General features: G+C 39.8%; 1 protein-coding gene across 1 annotated transcript in view; it reads left to right on the plus strand.

The window, feature by feature from the left end:
* Positions 1 to 24,567, plus strand: part of COL24A1 (collagen type XXIV alpha 1 chain) — a 430,389-nt gene that overhangs the window by 12,260 nt on the left and 393,562 nt on the right. Inside the window, exon 1 of the mRNA XM_022580934.3 lies at positions 1 to 22,934. This exon is cut by the window's left edge and continues 12,260 nt beyond it. Within this exon, the coding sequence (XP_022436642.2) occupies positions 22,879 to 22,934 (56 nt within the window). The 5' untranslated portion in view covers positions 1 to 22,878. The remainder of the gene's footprint in view (positions 22,935 to 24,567) is intronic.

Here is a 24,567-nt window from a genome sequence, read left to right on the forward strand (position 1 = left end):
TGAGAAAACTGAGGCCCAGGACATTAAGAAGCTTGTCCATTGTCACACAGCTAAGTAGTAACTGATGAGGCCAGGATTCAAGTTTCAAAGTTGGCAAACATCTGTTTCTCTGGTAAAGAGTACCTACTTCCTTCCAGTACTCAGGAAAGCACCTGAGGGCAGTTTGGACTGAAGTTGATGGAATGCCAACAGGTTACCTTTCTTTAGAGTCCCCTTGCCAAAGTAACTGGAACGGGTATGTTTTCCTGGTGTTCACTCAATAGCAAAGATTTGTGAAGCACATTCTCCATGGGTTAGGCACCGAGTTAGGCACCAGAAATTTAAATCAGTCAATCAGTCCATCAGTCAATAAACAAACAAGTAAATAAAATGCAGACTTTAAAGCAGCCTACTATCTAATGGTTACCACGCTAGCTAAATGAATTATGAATTATTTCACCTTCTGCTATAAGCTTCAAAGCACCCAACAGCACTTTTTGGAGTATATTCTGCAACAAAAAGAAAATTTAATGTACAACAACGTGGATGAGTCTCAGAAACAACTGAGCAGAAGAAGGCAGACAAGAGAATACATACTATATGGTTCCATTTATACGAAGTTCTAGAAAAGGTGAAGCTATAGAAGTAAAATCAGTGGCTGCCTGGGGCAGCGATGGGGGAGGAAATTAACTGCAGTGGGGCATGAGAGAATTTTCTAGGGCAATGGAAATATGCCATATCTTGTTTGGGGTGATGGTTTCACAGGAATATACATTTGTCAAAAATATCAAGTGGTGTACTTAAAGTGAAGCATTTAAAGAACATATCTGTGGAATCCATTCTCTTCTGCTTGGTAAGTGGCAAATCCAGGTAACTTGATCCCAGTCCAGGTTCTTTCTAGAATATCGTACTAATTCTATATAACCACTTGCTGACGCTTTCCAGCTTGTTTATTTAGTTTTTTAGTAGACCTTGGTTACTATTTGCTCATTTTCATCAAGAAAAAAACTTCTAGGAATCACACAGTGGTAGTTAGTACCAAAGAGTTACTGAAGTTTCCCTGTGTTTCTGAATTTTTCCCAAGTAAAATTCCATGTGTTGGAACCATCTGGCTTATTTCTTAGCAAGGGGAATACTAGAGTGGTTTTTTAAAGTGAAGTTTCCTTCCTGGGAAAGTAACTTTTTCCCTAAATAATGTAGAGAATTGGAGAAATTTATAAATTTTTAGAAATATGATTTCAAAGAGTTGTTTTGGTACTTTATTTTTTAATTTCAATTGCTTTGGCCATTCTTAAACAAACTTTTGAGGATTCCTAAGAAATGCAACATGCCGTAGCTATTGAAAAGTTGATTTTATTATCATTTTTCTCCTAATCATCTTGTATTGATGATTTCATATTTGATTTGGAAAAAATCCCGGTTTATCCAAGTTTAGATAATAATGTCTAGGCATTTTGATATTAATGTTTTCTTATTATTCACTTACTCGGTAGACTTTAATACTTATTTTCAAATTCACATACACATTCACACATATATGGTTGGAAAATATTGAATAGTAACATTGTGACAATTCTATTTGGAAAACTGTTTTTACTTAAAAGTCACATGTTGAATTATGTTTGGAAAATGTCAAAGTGTAATATGAAAAATACAGTCTATTTTGAAATATTTCTTAAGAGACTGGATTAGGAAAAGGACTTGTTGAGGGAAAGCTTGAGTGGATACTGAGAAGGGAATGAATGAATAACCTGTAAAATACATTTGAATATAAAAGGAATCCTAAAGAGAAGATAAACTAAGAAGCACAGAGAAAACAAGACGTGTGGCAGAGGAAGGGATGCTTCAAGTACATCACATTTAAGCTCCTCCTTGTAAATTCTGAAGACTGTCATGAGAACAGCTATCCTGTTTGGGGAAGGAAACAGATTTGACATAGGAAGTGTCACATTTCTGCCAACATGCACTAAATTCTGAGCACAGCATGACCAGTTCCGATTGTTATTTTTTTCCAATGTCCAATGTCATGTTCACCTCCCCCAGTGGTCCCATCCCTTGGTAAACTCTGTCTTCTAAATTCCCTTAGCCTGTGCTCTCTGCAACACTCATATAACATGGAATGTGATACTTTGTACAGTATTTGTGATAAGCTTTATGACCTTTGGAGGACAGCGATTGTGCTTTTTCACATTTGCATCCCTAGAGCCTAAGACAGCATTGATATAGATCAGGTCCTCCTCAGTGATGATGAGATGTTAACAGTAGACTGTAACAACTATAGCCCCTCTACACTTTCCACCCAACATTACAGCACTTCGTATTTACCACACTGTAGGATAATGGTCCATTTACTTTGTAGAATTCTCCTCTAGGCTATAAGATTCTTGAGGGCTGAGATGTTTTACTCACTTCCTTACTCTCAATATCTTGCACATCATAAGAATCTAAGAAGTATTTGTTGTATAAAAGTATGAATGAGGGAACTGAATCAGGAGGGATGGATTTTAGTCCTCTACCACTATTTGTTCAGAAATATTGAGCAAATGACCTAGCATCTCTGTGTCTCAGTTTCTTTATATACATATAAAATGAAGGTGTAGGATTTGATAAGAATCTAAGGTCTAAAAATCCATGATTTAATGATCATGGTGATAGCTTAAAATAGAAAGATGCTTTAGTTCAAATACTGAGTCAGTAAGCTAGATGATATCAGCTCTTAGCAATTGGTTTTCTCCTGCCTCCAAACCTCTCATCACCTGGAACTCTAAGGACCCCAGACAGATCTGCTTGCTGAAGATTTTGGGAATGTCATTATATCATAAATAGCAAAAAACTGGAGACCCCAGACCCTGGAGAACAAGTGTGAGAAGGTGATTCACACCAATAGTTCAGCAAATGAGGCAACCTATTTACACTTTTATCCAAAGGCTAATTTTCTAAGCACCTTGGTCTTCTTCCATTGCCTGCTCAGGAAGAGCATCAGTTGGTTTGAGGAATTCTTTAAATTGATAGGCACAGAAACCTTTATATAGCCTGCATACATTTGTTGAGCTCTGTGTACCCACACTATTGTAAGCTCTTTATGTATTTTAACTCATTTAATTCTCATAACAGCCCCATTTGACTGAGGCAAAAATAGCCAAGGTTATACAGCTAATAAATCATAGAGGCAGGGTTCAAATCCTCACTGACCCCAAAAGGATATTAAAATGGTGCAGTTTTAATAGAAACCTCACTTTCGCAGGCAGGGGTGCGTATGGGGGTGTCAAAAATGAATAATTTAGACTTCAAGACAACAAGGATTTATTGCCTTCATTCCCAAACAGCTTTGCCTATGCGTAGACTACAGAGATGATTCCCAGACTTTGCATGTGTTTGGAAAGCCAGTTACCAATTCCTCAGAAACCAATAATGGGATTATAGTAACGGGTGATCTGAACTTCATCCAGGTCTGGTGGGTCCCGGGAGCAGACCTTGTCTGACAGAATGCAGCTGTGCTGTCAGTCAGCGTGTTGAGGCAGGTGGACCTTGTTATGAATTACGGAACCAAATAGAGGACTTAACAGGCAAAGGTTGCTCTTTCCTTCTAGACAGAAGATGGGATATTTATCGGGTGGCTCTTTGGAGAGGTTTTACTCTGTTGCTTTCCATTCTCTCAGGATTCTGTAAACCTTATGATTTGGGACAGAGAACAAGAGTAATTCTGGTTTATACTCTTATTCGTATTTCCTTTATTCATTATGTTCCCATATTCATATTTAATAACTAAATAAAACTGTAACACACTGAGCCCCCTTCTTTGACACAGGGGGAGTTGTCTTCCAAAATGCTGGCAAGTTTTCTTACTGGAACCAAAGTGTTTTGGCCAGTATGTCTGAGTCTTTCAGCAAGCATTATTTATAAGAGAATCACAGTTATTGTTTTGGCTTATATTCCCAAAATATTTGCAGCAATTTCTGAGTGGGATATGCCTAACCCTTGATTTGGAAGACTAAAAAAGGCTCATGTATTTCTCCTTAATGAATTCAGTCAGGCCTGGAAACCTTAAATATTAAATAAGTAAAGATCTCCCAGGGTTTTCTCAATTCACATTGTTTTCTGATGAAGCAGTAGGTTTTTCTAGTCACCAAAAAGTGTACTCTTAGCGTGGAAACCAAATCCTCAACAGGGAATGAATCCCTCCGGTGACATCCAGGGACGTCGTTGTCCTGCTTCTGACAACAGCCACAGGGGCTGGGAACTCACTTTCAAAAAAGAGGATTTTTCCACATTTTTTGGACAACTCTAATTTGTAGAACGTTCTTTTTATATTGATCTGAAATTGTATCCCTGTAGATTTTACCTTCATGGATATTCTTTCTTGCTCTTCTTTGTGGGCTCCTCTTCTTTTACCAAGCCCATAAATTTTGGTGTTTCTCGGAAATCAATATACTTTTCTTACATCACGCACTGTCCTTGGACAACCTGTGGTTTCAGGGTTCACCTACATAGTGATGAGTGTATCTCAAGCCCAGCCTTTTATGCTGAGCTCCAGGTCACGTCTACCTGGCTACCTCACAGTCACCTCGTATTCAGTTTATTCCAAACTTATTTTACTCTTCCTTGGATTTTTGAATTTGGTGCGTGATGCTACTACCATCCACTCAGTATTCCTAAGAAGCCAGGAAGTTGTCTTGGGTTTCTCCCACTCACAGTCCGTTAATCATGCAGTCCTTTGATTATGCCATATTAAAATCTCATGTATTTCTCTACCTCCCCAACTCCACCACCAAAGGTCTTCATTGTTTGTTGACAGATAATTATAAAAGCTTATAATCATATGGTCTCTTTGCTTCAGCATTCACCCCCTTCAGTCTTTCTCCTTAACTTCTCCAGAGTGAACCACCTAATATTTAAACTTCATGACACCATCTGCTCAAAATTCCTAATGGTTTCATCTTGTGAGAGGATAATCCTAATTTGATGGCATTTACAATCCTATAGACACACCCATTGGGATGGCTATTTATAATATACAAAGAACTACAACTCAACAAACAAGCAGTCCAATTTAAAAAACGGGCAAAGACTTGAATAGACATTTTTCCAGAGAAGATATAAAAGTGGCGAATAAGCAAATGAAAAGGTGAAGAACATCATTAATCATTAGAGAAATGAAAATCAAACCACAATGAGGTACCTCTTCACGTCCGTTAAGATGGCTACCGTTTAAAAAAGCCAGAAAATAATGAATATTGGCAATGATGTGGCGATATTGGAACTCTTGTTCGCTGCTGGTGGAAATGTAAAATGGTGCTGCCACTATGGAAAATTGTATGGTGCTTCCTCAAAAAAATTAAAAGTGGAATTACCATATGATCCGGCAGTCCCACTTCTGGGAATATACCCAAAAGAACTGAAAGCTGGAACTCAAACAGATGTATTTGTATAACCATCTTATAGTGGCATTATTCACAACAGCCAAAAGGTGGAAGCAACCCAAGTGTCCATCAGTGGATGGGTGTGATGAATGGATAAATAAAATGTGGTATATACATACAATTAGTTAAAAAGGAAGGAAATTCTGACACATGCTACAGCATTGATGAACCTTGAAGATACCATGCTAAGTGAAATAAGTCAGTCACAAAAAAACAAATGCTGCATGATTTGACTTACATGAGGTACTTAGAGTAGGTAAATTCATAGACACAAAAAGTAGGATAGTGGTTGCTAGGGCCTGGTTGAGGGAGAAATTGGAGAAGTAATGTTTAATGAGTAAAGAATTTCACCTTGGGAAGATGAAAAAAGTTCGAGATTGGATGGTGGTGATTATTGTACAACAATGTGAATGTATTTAAAGCCACTGTACGCTTAAAAATAGTTAAGATGGTCATTTTACTATATATTTTACTATAATTAAAAAAAAGAAAGATCCTTTAGAGCCTGATTCTTAGCTATCTGTTCTTGTTTATCAACACTTGCTCTGGCAAACCTGAGCCACTTGTAGCTCCTCAAACACACTCAGCTCTCTCATGAGCCAGTGCCTCCCTGTGTGCTGCCTGGTGGTTTCTTACACCTTCTAGTCACTGCTCAAATACAGGCTGACTCTCACCCTGGTTTGCCTGGGACCGAGGGGTGTCTCAGAATTCAGGATTTTCAGTGCTCAAACCAGGAAAGCCTCGGGCAAATTGGGACAAGTTGGTCACCCCAACTTTATATCCCAACATTACATCAGTTCCAAATTTGCTCAGCATCCTCAAATGTCCCCAGTGTCTTCACTTAAGAACCTGAAAACTTTGACTTGGGAAGAGCCAAAATCAGAGCTCTGTGATGTGCTAGAAGATATTTATGAAGGTATCTATTTTTTAATTAACATCCCTTGAGTTCTTTGGCTTGTGTCATCGTAGAAAACATATTTATCTTTTTTTTCCATTAGATTATCATAAGAATGCCTTACTAAGATCCAGATATACTGAATCAAAATGCACTCCTTTTATCCACCAGTTTTGCCAACCTGTCCAAAAATGAAATTAGTCTGTCAGATCTTGTTCTTTTTTGAACTCATCCTGGCTTCACATTAGTCACAGTTTGTGTATGTGTGTGCACGTGTGTATCTGAACAATTCTTTCCACTAACCCCTCTAGAACCTTACCTTGGATCAATATTGATTCACTTATAAAGGAATATCATATTCTGCCCTGTACCCCCATTCCCACATATTTCATACCTGTTCAAAAATATTGAAGCCAACAAAGGGAACGAGAGATTTTCTTCTCCTGACTGTATTAGATTCAGAAGCCAGTATTCAGTAGTGTCTATGTTACTGAAATATGTCTCTCATAGCACAGACTTGGGCTCTGCCTGCTAATACCTGCTGAACTGGCTGAGTCCAAAGCAAACACAAAATCTAGGATTAATAGGAATGTTTGTTTTGCATGTAAGCTAGCTATATGAATACACATTCATTTATAGGGATATAAATACAGGTCTGATTAGTGGCAAGTCACCAACATTAAAACAGTAATTGTTACCATTTGGGGAGGTTTGGGGGCAGGTGGGTCCCAGTTTAAACTGATAGCTTAAGTAGTTGCAGCATTTGTTTTGTTTCCAAGTAAAAACAGGGCCTGCACCAAGCATCTGGGGAAGAGAGCTTTTTCCCTCTGTGACAGGACAGTTTATTTGCTGCCTTCAGTGTAAGTAAGCTTCATAGGGTTGCAGATAAGAAGCAAATGTCCAACATGAGGAAGAAAAAGGGTTTATATTTAATGTACAAACTAAATTCCTGGAATTGAAATCTTTAGCTGCTCAATATGTTCAATTCCAGAAACTTCTGCCCTGGTTCTTTATTGTGGCACAATGAATCAATTCAATTTCCTAATCATGGACACCATTTGTTAAGTATGTTTTAAGTCTTAGACTAAAATGTCAAACAACCAATAAGCATGAGAGTAATTATCTAATGATAGTAATAATAATGATACTACTGTTGTTATTATTATCATCATCAGGAAGACCTGCAATCCTAATATGGCTCTGCCAGTCGTTGGCTCTGTGACTTTAGTTTTGTCTTCAAGTTTGTTTCATAATTTGTAAAGTTGGGATAAACAGTACCTGGATTGCAGACCTCATAGGACGGTTAGGAGACAGTAACATTTATTGAGCATGTGCTATGTTCCAGAGATTATTTGGCACCTTTCATGGATTATTTCATTTAATCTTCATAGCACCCACATGAACATGAATAGTAGTATTACCCTTCTTTTGCAAACGGGAAAACTGAAGCTGAGAGAGATTAAATAATGTACCTGAGATCCCATGCCTTCTAAGTGGCAAAGCCAGGATTTGATTCCATACTGGGCTAAGGCCACACTTCCTATAGCAAACACATGGACTTTTTCAGCTATAAGCTATAGACCTACCTATAGAAATATAGGTACACGAAAAGAAAATGGATTCATCCAGAGTGGGCAGGGGATTTTACGCACTCCTGTGGACTTCCTAAAAAACCTATGTGATTTCACAAGCCCAAAGTAACAGAGCTGGCAGAATCTTTCAGAAGTATCATGTAACAAAGGTGATGTGTATATAATACTGAAACCGTCGTCCATTATTTCCATAAATGTGACTAATATCACAATGTATTTAAAAGAAGCATTCCACCCAAAGAAGATATTCATTCATGATATTCAAATGCTACTCAACTTTCACATAATGGAAACAGTCCTTTATACAATCTGGACCATGTGCTTAAAAATCCTGCCCTTCATATGCCTTCATTTATAAAATGCTGATGGGGGAGAAATTCATCTACTGCCGTCCAACACTGTTTCTTTTGCATTTTATTCAAACCAAAGATTTTTAAGAAGAACATCCATCTCTCCTAGAATTAGCTGGTTATCCTTGAAGACACACTCTAATTCTTTCCATTTCTTGTATTTCCTAAATATTTTCTATCCACACATAGTATTTCTTTAACCAAAGTAATGCTCCATACTTTTTGGGCTGGCACTAAGGGAATTCTAAATACTTTCCTCTTGATTATATATTCCAAAATATATTGTTCTGGCCCTAGGCTACAGATATTTTGTTTTACACACTGGAAATAGTGGTAATGAGGGTGGGGAAATTAAAAAAACTAATCTCTGAGAAGAAAACGATCAGTGATAACAGTGGGCACATACTATCCTAAATCCCTAATTTTGAGACAGCTTAAGCATCAAAGTGTGTTTACATTTCATTTAGTTTTATTCAGTATTGACACAAACTATTCCATTAATTTAAAGAGCTGTTAGAACCCTTAAAGGGGTTTTAAACACGACTAAAATTTTCTCTGAGAAGAGAAATGATTTATATGTGATCCAACTAATACCTTCCAGTCAACTTACTTCCTAAATTTAAAATGTGGAAATAAGAGCTGGATAAATAGACTTAAATAAAGAGCAGCAATGAAAGAGAAATTTGTTCTTGAGTCTTGTCTCTCTCTCCACACACACACACACACACACACACACACACACTCTCTCTACAGGTGCACAGGAAAAGAATTTTGATTTAATAATCTGTGTGCAAACATGACAAAAAATAAAATAGAAGGGAAATAACTCTACATGATTAGCTCATATGATTAGTATAAGCTTTCATATTTTCTTGAGCAAAGTAGGAGATGTATTATATCACAGTAAATATTAAAGCCTATGAATTTTATGTCAGGAAAAATAATTTTAGAAGGTGCAATTCGAAGGGTAAATTTAGAAAATTTCATCTTGGAATTCTTGCCAATCTGAAACCTTTGAGGTCTTTGAATAAATAAAAGTGTGACTATGTTGGAAATCTTATTTTAGAGCACAAGAGGGTCAAATATAATCATTTGGTTTCAGATTCCCTATTGGATGAGAGCCAATGGAATCAAATGTAGTTATATTGAGTACTGCTATTAATCACGCACTCCTCTTATTTTCAGGTCTGCCTGGAAACAACTGTGGCAGACAGATAGGGCTGGCACAGAGAGATCAGAAATGAGAGAGCCGTTTCCAAGCAAGGACCTAGATGGGCCTCAGAGGAGGAGCCATGGACAGACTGCAAAAGTGATTGAAACTAAAAAACAAAGCATTTACTTCTAGTGGGGAAGGAAATAATCTCTCACAAAACTTCCCACCGTAAGCGTTTAAGTAAATAGTAATCCTTCGTATACTTGCCAACACATTTTTTTCAGCCTAAATCTTAAAACTTTTTAAAAATATTAGAAATGTGACTAGGGGAGGGGTATGGCAATAGAGGGGAGGGGGACACACAGAGGCTTAAAGGTACTAATAATGTCATATTTCTTATATGGTACTGTTATTTTTTTAAAAAAAACTTACATACACACATGGTGTACTCGCGTTCAAGGATCTATTTCTTGATAAAATTTTTTCACATTAGGAGATGCCATTTAGTGGTGCTAATATGATTCTAAGCACCTCGATTATCTGTTAACATACCTTAAAACTTTTATTTGAAAGCTCTTTTATTTATGTACATCTAGAGCAGCATCGCACAAACGATGTAACATTAAGCTGCTTTTTTTTTTGTTTTTTCCCCAACAACTTTTAGACTAGAATTTTGTCCTGTGAAAAATGAAGGAAATTGCCGAGGAGAGTCAGGAGAAGTAAATCTGAGTAGAAATTCTCCTTTCTCTCCTGAAATACCTGTTACTCCCGTAAAATGGCTCCACAATAATAGGTCTGTAAAGAAATTTATGTGGAGATAGCATTAAGAGGGTTAGAAAATATATATCTCTTTACAGAATTCTCCCCCAATCAGTCTTTCTTCTATCTCCAGCATGCTACCACATCTGGTATCAGGAGCACATTGTTTGCAGCAATTATTTTTATTTTTTATTTTTTTTAACATCTTTATTGGGGTATAATTGCTTTACAATGGTGTGTTAGTTTCTGCTGTATAACAGAGTGAATCAGTCATACATATACATATGTTCCCATATCTCTTCCCTCTTGCGTCTCCCTCCCTCCCACCCTCCCTATCCCACCCCTCCAGGCGGTCACAAAGCACTGAGCTGATATCCCTGTGCCATGCGGCTGCTTCCCACTAGCTATCTACCTTACTACGTTTGGTAGTGTGTATATGTCCATGCCTCTCTCTCGCTTTGTCACAGCTTACCCTTCCCCCTCCCCATAACCTCAAGTCCGTTCTCCAGTAGGTCTGCGTCTTTATTCCTGTCTTACCCCTAGGTTCTTCATGACATTTTTTTTTCTTAAATTCCATATATATGTGTTAGCATACGGTATTTGCCTTTTTCTTTCTGACTTACTTCACTCTGTATGACAGACTCTAGGTCTATCCACCTCATTACAGATCGCTCAATTTCGTTTCTTTTTATGGCTGAGTAATATTCCATTGTATATATGTGCCACATCTTCTTTATCCATAATTATTTTTTTTAATGGAAAGAGGGAGGGGTCAGGAGAGAAATTCCTAAAGTTTCAAAGGCAAAGTTCCAGTTTTAATTTAACTTTTTATATATATGTTTGAAAATGAATGGCTCTCCGCTAATGCTGTATAGCTTTTGGAGTTCATTCAGAAAGGGTTTAAAAATGGAAATATTGACAGATTGTGAACTTCAGCGGTATAGGTGGTGCCACTGTAACACTTGACTACATAAGGCATGTTGCCCATTGTAACAAACATCCCTATGGCCATATTTAAAATGTTTTTAAACTTTATACATGCACACACACACATACATATTTGTTCGAAGGGTAGACCAAAATAAAATAGAGTACTTAGTGGGACACTCTGCTGTACATATGTGTCCCTTTTGTCTGGTGTTTGGACTCAGATTATCCTAGTCTCTTGGCTATGACCCTAGAACTGATTAAGGTTCCCTGCCAGAGAAAAGTGAGCTACCTTTTAATTGGTAGCCTCCATTTAGTTCACTTCACAAATGAACAACATAGAATCTGTGCTAAATGGCTAGAAAAATGAGCCATTACATGGGAGGGATGAGAAACAGGTAACTCGGATAGCAAAGATAATTCATTAACAGACAGTGGGCTCATCTTAGTTTTTGGTACTTCCGGGGTTTTTTTTTTTTTTTTTGAGCAGGAAGCTAGGCTACAGTAGGTGTGAAATGATCAAATTGGATAACCTTGAGATTCTGCTCAAAGGGAATGGGATCGTATAGGATTAGAATGGTGGACTCAGTATTATGCAAAATGTGTCAAGAGTATGTTACAATAAGTATGTTACACTTCCCACCGAAAGTCAGAATAAAACACTCTTCCTGCACCGCATGGCTCAAAGCACCTTGAAGAGCCTGGGCATCCACGTGGAAGAACATATTATGTAGAGCTCACTAGCTTCTGGACCAGCAAACCAAGAAAGGAAGATTATATTCTGCCAACTGTTTTAGATGCACATTTGAGTAAATTCATGAGACTGAGAATAAAGGACCAGAACAAAAGGAGAAAGATCCTAGCATAAACAGACTTGAGAAGGAAATAGTGGCAGCAAAGAAGATCAACAAAGCTTGCGTGGTAAGAGACAGGAAATATATATTGTATCAGAACTGAAACATTTTCTCACCATCCAAGCTAAGGGTTTTTCATCAGTTTCCCTAGTGAGGAGGGATTGAGGATTTTGTCACTCGTAATCTATTATATATAAACACGCCTTAGTTAGCTATGTGACAAGCATATATAGTTATCATCCCAAAGTGCTTCTTAAGTCATTTTTATGACTCTTTGTGTCACCTTCTTAAAGCCCGCAGGTAAAGAACCCTTCCAGCTATTAGCCTGGGGCTCCTGTCTGGTTATTGCAGCCAGAGTAAACACCCCTTATTACCTTAACAAAGTCTGTGTCTCTAACTAAGGTGCATCATGTTCTAAACACAAAAAGAAGTCAACTTCTAGGACCCATCTTTTAAAACAGGGGTCCCCAACCCCCTGTTAGGAACCGGGCCGCACAGCAGGAGGTGAGCAGCGGGCAAGCGAAGGAAGCTTCATCTGCCGCTCCCCATCGTCCCCCGTCGCTCGCATCACCGCCTGAACCATCCCCTCCCCCCGCCCCCACAATCCGTGGAAAAATTGTGTTCCATGAAACCGGTCCCTGGTGCCAAAAAGGTTGGGGACCGCTGTTTTAAAATGAGCAAAGTTTAAGCATTTATCTCTCAAATATTTTCTCAGTTTCAAAGGAATGATGGCCATTTGCACTAGTATAAAAGACTCTTCTAGACTAGTGGTTAGAGAAGAAAATTAGGCTAAGTCCAAATTCCTGAAAGATACTCTGTGATCTTTCCAGCCTCATCACTATATTGTAGCCATTCCAACTGCAGTTCCCTGATCATGTGCCAGAGCCTTTTGTACCTCAGTGCTGTTGCCTGCACTGCCACTTCCACGTGGCAGTCCAAGCTTGGCTTGAACTTTCCTGTCTATTTGGCAGATACTCATTCTTAAAGACCTGAGCTTTACCTGTTCCCACTCACTCTCAATAGAATTGTGTACTATCTCCTTTGTGCCTCAGCTGCCCTATATCACCAGTTGATTTTTCTTTCTTTTTTCCTATCATATATATCAGTTTGTTTTTTGTACTAGATTCTTTCCCTAGCAGGTTATAAGCTCCTTAAGAGTAGTAATTATGCCATATATCTTCATGACCCCAGGTCTTAGAACATTGCCAGGAACATAGTAGGCATGCCACTCTTTATTCATTCATTCAATAAATATCTAAGCATGGAATTTTAATTAAGCCATAGTTATTCTGTCCAGGTACATGTGAATAAGAGTATTTACTCATTAAAAGATTTTACAGGCAATCAATAAGTATTGTGTTCAGTAACTAAGTCAAGAATTGTTGGACATATCATTAGCCTATCTGCATCACAGTTTTTTGTAATACCTGTTAAAAATTCATATTCCTGAACTCCACCTCAAGCATAGAGGCTCTAGACATAAAATTCAGAAATTTGTAAAAAGCAACTCATGTGACTTATATACACACTAAAATTTGAGAATTGTTGGATTCCAAAGAGCACAGACTTCAGAATTTGATGGATCTGAGCCGGGGTTCCGGCTCTACTATTTATTAACTGAATGCCCTTGGAAAATAAACTCTCAGGGCCTCAGTTTTCTTACTTAGAAAATGAATATAATAATATCTCCTCATTGGGTGGTTGAGATAGTTGTAACATTAGATATGTTAAAGCACCTAGAACTGTGCCCATTACATCGAGGTGCTTGGGAATATCGGTTCCTTTCTTGTCTTCCTATCCCAGCTTCACTTTGCTCCTCCAGGTCCCTTCACCAATCAGAATACCTGAAAGTAAGCACCACACATGGCCCTTAGTCAGCCTCTGTGCAGAATCCAAATAATCTTGGCATCATCACAATAATTTTGAATATGATTGCTTGAACTCTATACACATGCTAAAATATTTATTTTGCTTTTTCATCTCATGGAACTAATCAGACTTCGATATGGGTTATATTAAATTTTTACTTTGGCAAAAATGGATATCCCCTTACTAAAGTACGCCAAGACTTTCAATCATGTGCCAGAAGCTGTAGACATTTGTTACTTCCCTACTAATTTGGGGGACTGGACCGGCAAATTAACTTTTCCTCCTCTTCCATGGAATAGCAAATATTTTTATGATCTTTCATAAATATTGCCATTATTGTTGCAAGAATCTTATTACAAAGTATGGAAAAGTTTCTTCGATTTCTATACCTCAAGAAATACTCTTACCATTAGTTTGTTTTGCCTTCTTTGAAAAAGTGTGGGACCTCTATTCACTTTGAAATTGTTGAAAAAGATCAAATAGATACGATTCAAAATTCCATATTGAATTTTCTCATGTTCTTAGTAAGCTGAGAGGAATTGAAACTGAAAGTGCTGATACAGAATCATGAGTAGGAGTTGCAGTTCTAATGAGTCGCTGCAGGCAGATAGCTATCCACAATCTGTTCTCATCTGGCTTTTGATGACGTTATTGCATCACTCGTTTCCATAAATTACGTTCTCTGTAAGTCTGTAGCATTTTGTATGAGTGTTCATGTCAAATACACTAAAGATATGACATGAATTGTTGGAAAATTGTAGCGCTGATTTCAGATGGGGAACATAAACCTTATTATAAAAGAACCAAAAATATAACGAAACACGAGAGCAGCAAGACATTCTATTTGGCCCTTTAATACTTCCAAGTGTTAACTATTACTCAAATGTTCTAAAGGAAAACTGTATATCATGTCCTGCCTTACGTTTGAAATTCAAAAACTTGATTTTTTCTCTACTGTGTTCTTTCCTCAGCCTCTTCACTCCTAAGTTACCTTCTAAATCAGATTCCATAGATACTCAAGCAAACATTTGTCAGTTGCCGTGCAACCTAATTGTGGATTCTCTGTAGTCCACTTCCATTCAGCCTATCCCTTTCATCAGTAAAATAACCTTTCCCCTTACAGTACATGATTTTGAGAAAATTAATATCCAGTTAGTAGAAAATTAGCCTTAGAAGTACTGAATATGAAAAACACTAAGTTTATTTCTGGATAGAGGCATGTAAACCTGTCATTTTATAATTTCAAATGTAAATTCTACCTGTCCTAGAAGACCATTCCAGTAGTGGGCTCCAGCTTGCTTTTACACATTATGGAGGAAAAATTACCAGAGGTTTTTGAAGATAAACTTGGCAGCACGACATTTAAAATGCAGAGTTTTCTCCTGGCATGACTATTCAAGTCTGTATCTGACTACCTGTTTGGTTGTCCTAGAGTCCAGCTCAACTTATGGATCTGCCTTTCTCTGGCTACACAAACTCATTTTAATCCATGTATTATAGCTTTTAGCTTCTTCCCTAGCGTATTCTCCAATGTTAGTTATTTTAAACCATCCGCATACTCCTCAGGAGTCCAGTCAGTCCAACTATCTCCTTCAATCTTGAAACTTTTATTAGTTTTTTTTCTGATTTATGTAAATAATACATGCTTATTGTATAAAATAAAAATAGAAAAATAAAAAAGAAGAAAGGATAAAATTTAATCCATCATCACTAATTTCACCACCCAGAAATTATTTACGCTACTATTAATTCTTTGGTATATTTCCCTTAAGTCTGTATTCTAGGATAAATAATATACACTGTACACACCCATATATTTTGTATTGTATATATTTTCTCATCCTGTCTTGAAATATTTTAAGAATTTTGTGTTAGGAAATATCTTTCAAAACATTATTTTTTCATTGTTGCATGATGTTACATTATATGAATGTACCATAATTTGTTTATGTAGAAATAGAATCATACTGTGATAATCATCCTTATGCATATGTTTTCATAGGCAAGTCTGATTATTATTTCTTCAGGATATATTTCTAGAATCAAAATCACCGATCAAAAAATATAGCTTTTAAAGTTTCTTAATCCATATTGGCAAATTTCCTCTAGTTTTACCTAATTTACCCTCCTCCAGCTGGTATAAAAGCACCAGCTTCAATCTACCTTTATCAATGTTGGATGTTATACTTTCTCTAAAAATCCTTGTCATTTGCTCTTTTTTTTTTTTAAATGGGAGCTTAATTATTTTAACTTGCACTTCTTGAATTGCGTTCATTAAATGTTTTAATATGTTTTGGGCCAACTTTATTGCATATTCCTTTTGCCCATTTTTCTACATTGCTATATTCATCTCTTTTCTTATTGATTATAAGAAATCTTCATGTATTAAAGGTCTTGATATTCTATTTAAAAAATGACCTAAACTCTTTGAAAGTATCAAGGTCATGAAGTGACCAACCGTCCCAGATTTCCTCTGTCTGAGTTGCACTCCCAGGACATGGCACTTTCAGTGATGAAAGCAGGAAAGTTGGGTAAATAGAGATGGGTTGTTTCCATCTCCTGGCTATTGTAAATAGAGCTGCAATGGACATTTTGGTACATGACTCTTTTTGAATTATGGTTTTCTCAGGGTATGTGCCCAGTAGTGGGATTGCTGGGTCATATGGTAGCTCTATTTGTAGTTTTTTTAAGGAACCTCCATACTGTTCTCCATAGTGGCTGTACCAGTTCACATTCCCACCAGCAATGCAAGAGTGTTCCCTTTTCTCCACACCCTCTCCAGCATTTATTGTTTCTAGATTTTTTGATGATGGCCATTCTGACTGGTGTGAGATGATATCTCATTGTAGTTTTGATTTGCATTTCCCTAATGATTAATGATGTTGAGCATTTTTTCATGTGTTTGTTGGCAGTCTGTATATCTTCTTTGGAGAAATGTCTATTTAGGTCTTCTGGCCATTTTTGGATTGGGTTGTTTGTTTTTCAGATGAATGGATAAAGAAGATGTGGCACATATATACAATGGAATATTACTCAGCCATAAAAAGAAACGAAATTGAGCTATTTGTAATGAGGTGGATGGACCTAGAGTCTGTCATACAGAGTGAAGTAAGTCAGAAAGAGAAAGACAAATACTGTATGCTAACACATATATATGGAATTTAAGAAAAAAAATGTCATGAAGAACCTAGGGGTAAGACAGGAATAAAGACACAGACCTACTAGAGAATGGACTTGAGGATATGGGGAAGGGGAAGGGTAAGCTGTGACAAAGTGAGAGAGTGGCATGGACATATATACACTACCAAACGTAAAATAGCTAGCTAGTGGGAAGCAGCCGCATAGCACAGGGAGATCAGCTCAGTGCTTTGTGACCACCTAGAGGGGTGGGATAGGGAGGGTGGGAGGGAGGGAGATGCAAGAGGGAAGAGATATGGGAACATATGTGTATGTATAGCTAATTCATTTTGTTATAAAGCAGAAACTAACACACCATTGTAAAGCAATTATACTCCAATAATGATGTAAAAAAAAAAAAATAGAGATGAGTTGGTCACCCTAACTGAGGAACTGTTCCAGATTAAAGGCGACTAAATGCAATTAAATGCAACATGGGATCTTGAAGCAGGAAAGATGAAGGTTTACTACAATGTAGGGAGAAAACTGGTGAAACTTGAATGGGTATGTAGATTAAAGAATAATACTGTATGAATATTAATTTCCTGATTTTGATAATTTAACTGTGTCTGTGGAAGAGAATAACCTTGTTTTTAGGAAATGCACATTTAAGTGCTTAGGGGTGAAGTGGCATAATGTCTGAAAATTACTTTCAAACAATTGGGAGAGAGAGAGAGAGACAAAGAGGGAGGAAATAATAAAGTCAACATGGTAAAATGTTAGCATTTGGGGAACATAGGAGGAAGGGTATTTGGAAAGTTTTCATGCTATGTTTAGTAACTTTTTATAAGTCTATAATTATTTAAACATAAAATGCTTTATAAAAAGAGATTAATTGCTATGCACTACAAATACTTTCCCCAGTTTTCCATTTGTTTCTTCATTTGTTTATATTGGGTGACATTTGTATTTTTTTTTTATTTTACCACTTGAAAATTTTAAATCATACTTCTGTTTTTCTGAAAACCTACAAGTCCCAGAGAACAGGCACGTCTGTCTGATGACTTTTCTCCCTAGTTCTTAGAACAGTGTTTGAAACCTATTGCTGCCCAATAAATATTTGATAGATAAATTAATAAATGTAATCTTTCCCACTCTGAAGAAGATATATTTTTACATATAATTACTTCTAAATCTTCACAGAGTTAAATATTTTTATAAACCCATTAATGCATTGGAATTTACTTTGGTTGTACACCATGAGGTGGAGATAAATTTATTTTCCCCTAGTAGTTTCAGCATTATTTGTAAAACAGATCTTATTTGTGGAGTTTTGAAATGCCACCTTCATCATATACTGAATTTTATATCCTTATGAGGATCTGTAGCAGAAGGTTATATTCTATTTCAGTAGCCCCTTGTCCTGAAATGGTTATATCTTGAAAAGAAGGGAGGGAGGGAGAGAAAAGGAAAGAGGGAGGAAGGAAAAATGGCAGAAAGAGGAATTATTGAGAACATCAACTTTATCCAGAGTCAGTCTGCATGAGTTTACATATTCATTGCCAGTTTTTTGACCTCAGGCAATTTAACTAAACTTTTTCTCCTCCTCTGTATAAAATGGATAATAAGTAGTACCTACTTAACAGGATTGGTAGAAAATAAAATGAGTTAATATATATATAAAATAATTAGAGCACTACTCATGCGTAGTAAGCATTATGAAGGATTTGCTATATTATTAGTTTTTGAGTTCCTGTACTCTTATTTAATAATGCTGTATGCTTTTTGTTCTTGCTCCTTTAGTTCTATATTGTTTCCTCCCACTTTCTGTAGTCTATGTCCTTGACTCTCTATTCTCCACTAAAATATTCACATCTTTGAAAACAGACTCTACTGTCAAGGCCTCAAATACCATTTTAGGCAGATAATGAAGAAGTCTAAAACTCTAGCTCTGGCCCTTCTCTTGAAGTCTAGCTTCTAACTCCAACAGATCTTTGGGTAGTTCCAAAACAGTGTCCTACCAAGATCTCAACATAGTATGTCTCAAACTGAGTTAGTTGTCTTCCTTTTGCCATTGGCCAATGGCATAATTTCTTAATCATTCAGACTTGAAATTTAATCTATATCTCTTCCCTTCCCAATCTAACCAGTTATCAGATCTTCCTGATTCCTTTTAATAACAATTCTCTCATTTAGCTTTTCTATTGTTCCTACCATAGTTCACAGTACAAACATATTTCAATACCTACACCGAACTTTCCCTCCAGCCTTCTCTTTCCAATCTTAGCATCTGACGTTAAGATCAGTCTTCTTAAAATGGGAATTTGGAACATAATCATTTAATTATGTTTCCTATTGCCCATAGATTAAATTTAAACAATAGAATGTAATCTCCATGAGGGGAAGAATTTTCAAGCATTTTGTTCACTGATGTAATTGAGTGCCTAGAAGAGTTCCTGGCACATAGTCGGTGACACAATAAGTGTTTATTGAATGACTGAATGAACCCTTATCCTGGCATTCAGGGACTTCCATAGTTTGCCCTCGACCTCTCTTCTAATGCACGAACCTGTAACCCAAGCTGATGAATCTACTCCTTTCCCCTGAATATAATTCAGATATCTTCCTCTTGTTCAATTGCTATTAGTCTCCTACTCAACATTTCTAAGCATACTGTCTTCTTTTAAAATATTTTATTTATTTATTTGTTTTTATTTTTGGCTGCATCGGGTCCTAATTGCAGGATCTTCGTTGCGGTATGTGGGATCTTTCGTTGCGGCGTGCGGGCTTCTCTCTAGTTGTGGTGTGCAGCGTTTTCCCTCTCTAGTTGTGGCATGCGGGCTCCAGAGCATGTGGGCTCCATAGCTGAGGCCCACAGGCTAAGTAGTTGTGGCCTGCGGGCTTAGTTGCCCCGAAGCATGTGGATCCCAGTTCCCCAACCAGGGATCGTCCCCTGCACTGGAAGGCAGACTCTTCACCACTGGACCACCAGGGAAGTCCCTCTAAGCATACTGTCTTTCTCTTCTCCACCTATGTAAATCCTCTTCACTTTTCAAGGCCCAGCTAAATCCCATGGTCTTTGGTTAAGCTGTATTAACTAATTTTATCTATGCTGAACTCTACCATCCTAAAAAGTCTATGTCATTTAAACTTTACATTGTTTATTTTTTTACTGGGCAAATGCCTCCTCTCCCACAATCAAATGTACTCTATTTGAGGGTATGCATACCCTTTGGATGCTTCTGCATGAAAAGGGCTCTAGTAACTCTAACTAGCAAATATTCTCTTCTTATATTCAAAGAACCTGAGATACATTTTAATGATAATTCCATTTCATACAGCTTTCAAATATTGATCAACATTGTGAACAGAAAAAAAATATTTTTAATCCTTAAGTAATTGAAGAGGAAATGGAGACAGAAATTGGGTGAGTTACTTGAGATCTGCTTAATTCATAGTCTATTCTTTCCACCAAACCAAATTACTTGTCATTTTTTAGTTGACCAGTAGTCAAAAATAGATACACTGTAGGAATAGAATACTGTAGAAATTCTTCAGGTTAAGAATGAATATCTTCCCTTGATACTGGGTTTCTAGGAGGATTCCAGAAAGCCGTGGCTATTTGTTACAAAAGTTGGGGGGGGGCAGGTAGTTACAGTGGCTGTTTGGCATGTGACACCTTAACTAAGTGATCAAAGTTAGCATCACTAGTCATAAAATACATCAACATTACGTATACTCAATACGATGCCCTGAGAAAGGCACAACATCACTTCAGTGGTATTTTAGCTGAAAATACAAAACCTGAATCATGGGACTACATCACACAAATCCAAATTTAGGGACCTTTTACAAAATGACTGACCTGTGCCCTTCAAAATTGTCAAAATGATGAAAGATTAAAGAAGACAGGGAATTCCACAGAGGGCAGGAGACTAAGGAGATATGGCAATTTATTTAATATCTTTGTTAATTAATTAATTAACTAACTAAACAACAGTGCAGGATCCTAGATGAGATCCTGGACAAGACAATGGACATTTGGGAAAACTGACAAAATTTAAATAAGATCTATAGATTAGGTCTATAGATTAGGTATTGTATCAGTGTTAATTTCCTGGTTTTGATCATTGTACCATGGTTATGTAAGATATTAACATTAGAGGAAGTCAGATGAAGGCTATACAGGAATTCTCTTTACTTTTTTAGCAACTTTTATGTAAATCTAAAATCATTTCAAGATGGAAAGTTGAAAAATTGAGGAAGAGGAAGATGGATTAAACTGTGTTCTTAGAGGAAAAAGTCCTCCAGATTCCAAGGGCCACACCAGTCATTTCCATTCATTAATATGGTCACCTTAACTTTTATAGTGTGTATGTAATGCGGGATGCCTTTCAGCCTGTGGAAGGGTCATTAGCTGTGGATGGTGCACAGTATAGACAAGGGAAACTTGGAGAAATGATATTCACTGGTATACAGCAGTCATTTATTAAACAGACATACCAAATACTATTTTAGGTGCTGAAAATACAATGATGAGCAAGATAATAGGTCCCTGGCCTTCTGGAATTTCCAGTCTTATTAATGAGAAGGATAAAAGCAGAATTTAAATTTTTTTTTTCTTCAAAGTAGACTTCTCAGTATGAAGAGGCTGTGGAGAGAATGGGGACTTACATCGAAAAAGAAATTTATTACAGAAATTGGAGAAGGTATTCAAATTGGTAAGGCCGAGGTGTGTTCCTATGCTTTTGTTGCATAACTGCAGAACATTAGTCCACGCTTGTAAGCAGGAGAAAGGCAGAGGGCAGAAAAGTGGATTACAGGAGAGAAAAATCAGTAGAAAGTAGTACGGGGACAGACTGAAAGGAAAGAATGAAGTGGAGGAGAGGAATTAATGAGAACTTTTTGCGGTCAATTAATAATACGACGTAGGCCACAAGCATAGCTGCAAAAAAAAGCAAGAGAGTCGGAGGACAGTGAAGGACTCCGCTGAGCTAAATGTGATTTCAGAAGGTGTGTGTGAAGAGGATAGAGAAAAGGGGGAATGGGAGACACTCAAGAGAGAAAACATCAAATTGGGGACTGCTGAAAAAGGAAACGGTACATGGACACTTGGAGGAAGGTTACTAGTCACCTACAAGCTTCGGGAATGTCGAGGGAGTACAGCGTGGGAAGCGAGAGGGTCGGAGCTGTGCCTGGGCGGCTGCGAGCGCGCCCCAGGCGCGGCGGGCCCAAGGGCTTGCGGACAGGGGCGCCCCAGCCGGGCGCGGGGTGGGGGGAAGGTTGCGGGGCGGAGGGGGAGGTGTGCACTACGTTTGGTGACGTCATTGCAAGTCAGTGAGCGGTGAAATTTAACACCAGCCGGATTTGCTTGGCTCCACTTCTTCCAGGGGAAGCAGCCGGCGTCAGTCAACGCCGAGCGCCTGCAGTTGCCACCGGTCCCCTCGCACGGACTAGATTTCCGAAGTGGGTGTGTGTACTTGTATGACAAATGTTCCAGCGCGGGTTGTTTCCAAGGACTTCCTCCCGCACTTCATCTCCTTCCCTCCCCCCACCCCTTTCTCCTCCCAGGCCCAAAGCAGAGGACTCCACTGGAGTCACGGAGTCGTCTTTGAACCGCAAGTGAACTCGAGGGCTGCACTCGCAGCCGAGCTCCCGCTTCTGCCGGCGCCCCGCCGCCTGCCCGTGAGGTCTCCTCGCCCGCCCTCCCAGGGCAGGACTACCCCCGGACTTGTCTGTTACCGAGCTAGGGAGCTAGGGAGCCTAGCTTCCTACCCTCCGGGTGCTATTTCTTTCCTCCTTCCCATCTCCCCCCTCCCCTTGTGGTTATTGTTGAGGTTTTGGAGCATCGTTTTCATGTGATTTTTCCCCCCCTTTTTCATGGACAGTACCTGCACCCTTAGCAGTTCGGAGCTGGCTTCTGTTTTCCGTTAGCGCTTCGCCGTACGGACAAATGCATACAAATGCATTTAGGAGCCCGCAGGACAAGGCGTGGACAGGTCTCCCACACAGCAAAAACGTAAGTAGCCCACACGCCAGGACAGGGGTTAGAGCACCCCCTCTCCCCACCCCCTGGATCCGCTGAGCCCGTTGGAGATCTGTGCACCAGCTCCCTGGCACTTTTTTGAAGTTGGGAGTCGCTGAACAGCCGTGGCATCCTCCTGTTGTCTCCTCAATTTGTAAAATACTGTGTTTGAAAGGAAGCCTCCTGCCAGTGGGTCTCTCAGACAGTTTATGCTAAAGAGATACTGCGGCTCGGGAGGAGAAGCTCGCTGGCTCGCGGCCCGACGCGGGCAGCCGTGGCTCCCGCAGCTCCGGAGCTGGACTCGGACGCCAGCCCAGGCTCTAGCTCCCGTCGCCCTCGCGCCCTCCTTCCCTTCTCCTCCCTCAGAGCCCTGGCTGAGGTCTTGTTTCCCTGCGGTGCTCCTCGGGGCGTGCACTCTGGGTATTGCTGGGGCGCTTAGGTGTCCCCTGGGTTCTGTGCGCGAAGCCTGGACCTGGGCACAGGCGTGAGGGCAGGGTTGCTGGGTAGGGGGAGAAGGTGCCCACAGAACCTCGGGCATCAGGGCCCTCCTGGACTCGTGGGACTCAGCGGCAGTCTCCTGTAGTTGTTAGGAGGCCAACAAGTGTGCTGCCCATCTGGGGCCCAGGCTGCGCCCTGGTCACTGGAGTGTCACTGCGGAAGGGGCTGGACGCGGGGAGGGGGGCGGGGCTGCTGCTCCCGGGGAGTGTTCGCGCCGACCCCGGCTGGCACCCCACCTTCTCTTTGGGCGCTGTACCTGCTCCCACTGCCTCACTCGGAAAAGAGCGTACATTGGGGGTGGGGTGGGGCGCATGGCCTTGGCTGGCTGCCCTGGTCCCCCTGGAAGAGGTCAGTGGGTTACGCAAGTTTGATTCTGGCCCCGGGGGCGGGAGGGACGAAAGCGACTGCAGTCGTTCTCTGCCACTAGGCTGCCCCTCGGGAGAGTAGGTAGGAGGAGGGCCGGGGGCAGAACTGACCGTGCAGCCAAGGGGAGGCGCGGTGCGGAGAAAGACCGCCTTGTGGCAGTGTTTGTGTGAACATGTGCTTCCCAGCCGCTTGCAGCCGAGCCTGGCTGGGGCTCGCGCCCTCTCTCCTCCGACTTCTGGAAGCCTGGGCAGGCAGCCGGCTTCCCCAGTGACAAGGATGCACATCCCCAGGCGCCCGCAGCGCGTGACTCAGTGAGCGGGAAAGCTCGTAACCTCAGCAACCGCGTGCGTGCGGCGAGGTGCCCAGGGCCCGGGAGACCTGACACTTCTCCACCAGGGTCCGAGAAGAGGCCAGACTCTGCCAGCCGCCTGACCCAGAGCGGCTCGCGCCGGTCTCATTAGTTTCCCAAGCAGGTTTCCCGCCACTTTTCTCCGGTGAAGTCCCTTGCATGGACCCTCCCGGAAAGAGGGGTGGGGAGCGCAAGGGATCCTGAGGGACCTGGCCCATCTTCCCGAGGGTCTAGGGCGGGTGGAACGGTGGAATGAGGCTTGGGTACCCGCGGATCCAGAGCCACCAGGAGCGGCTGGGTGAGGTCCTCCGCGTCCTGTCCAGCCTCCGCCTCCATCCATGTGCCCTTCTTGCTCTCCGTGTCAGCTCCGGCCCTAGGGCTTTACCTTGGCCACTACTCGAGGCCCACGTTGCT

This window comes from Delphinapterus leucas, chromosome 1 (assembly GCF_059928025.1).
Source record: "Delphinapterus leucas isolate spDelLeu-1000000601 "Yukka" chromosome 1, BTC_Dleu_Yukka2, whole genome shotgun sequence".
NCBI classification, from domain to species: Eukaryota; Metazoa; Chordata; class Mammalia; order Artiodactyla; family Monodontidae; genus Delphinapterus; species Delphinapterus leucas.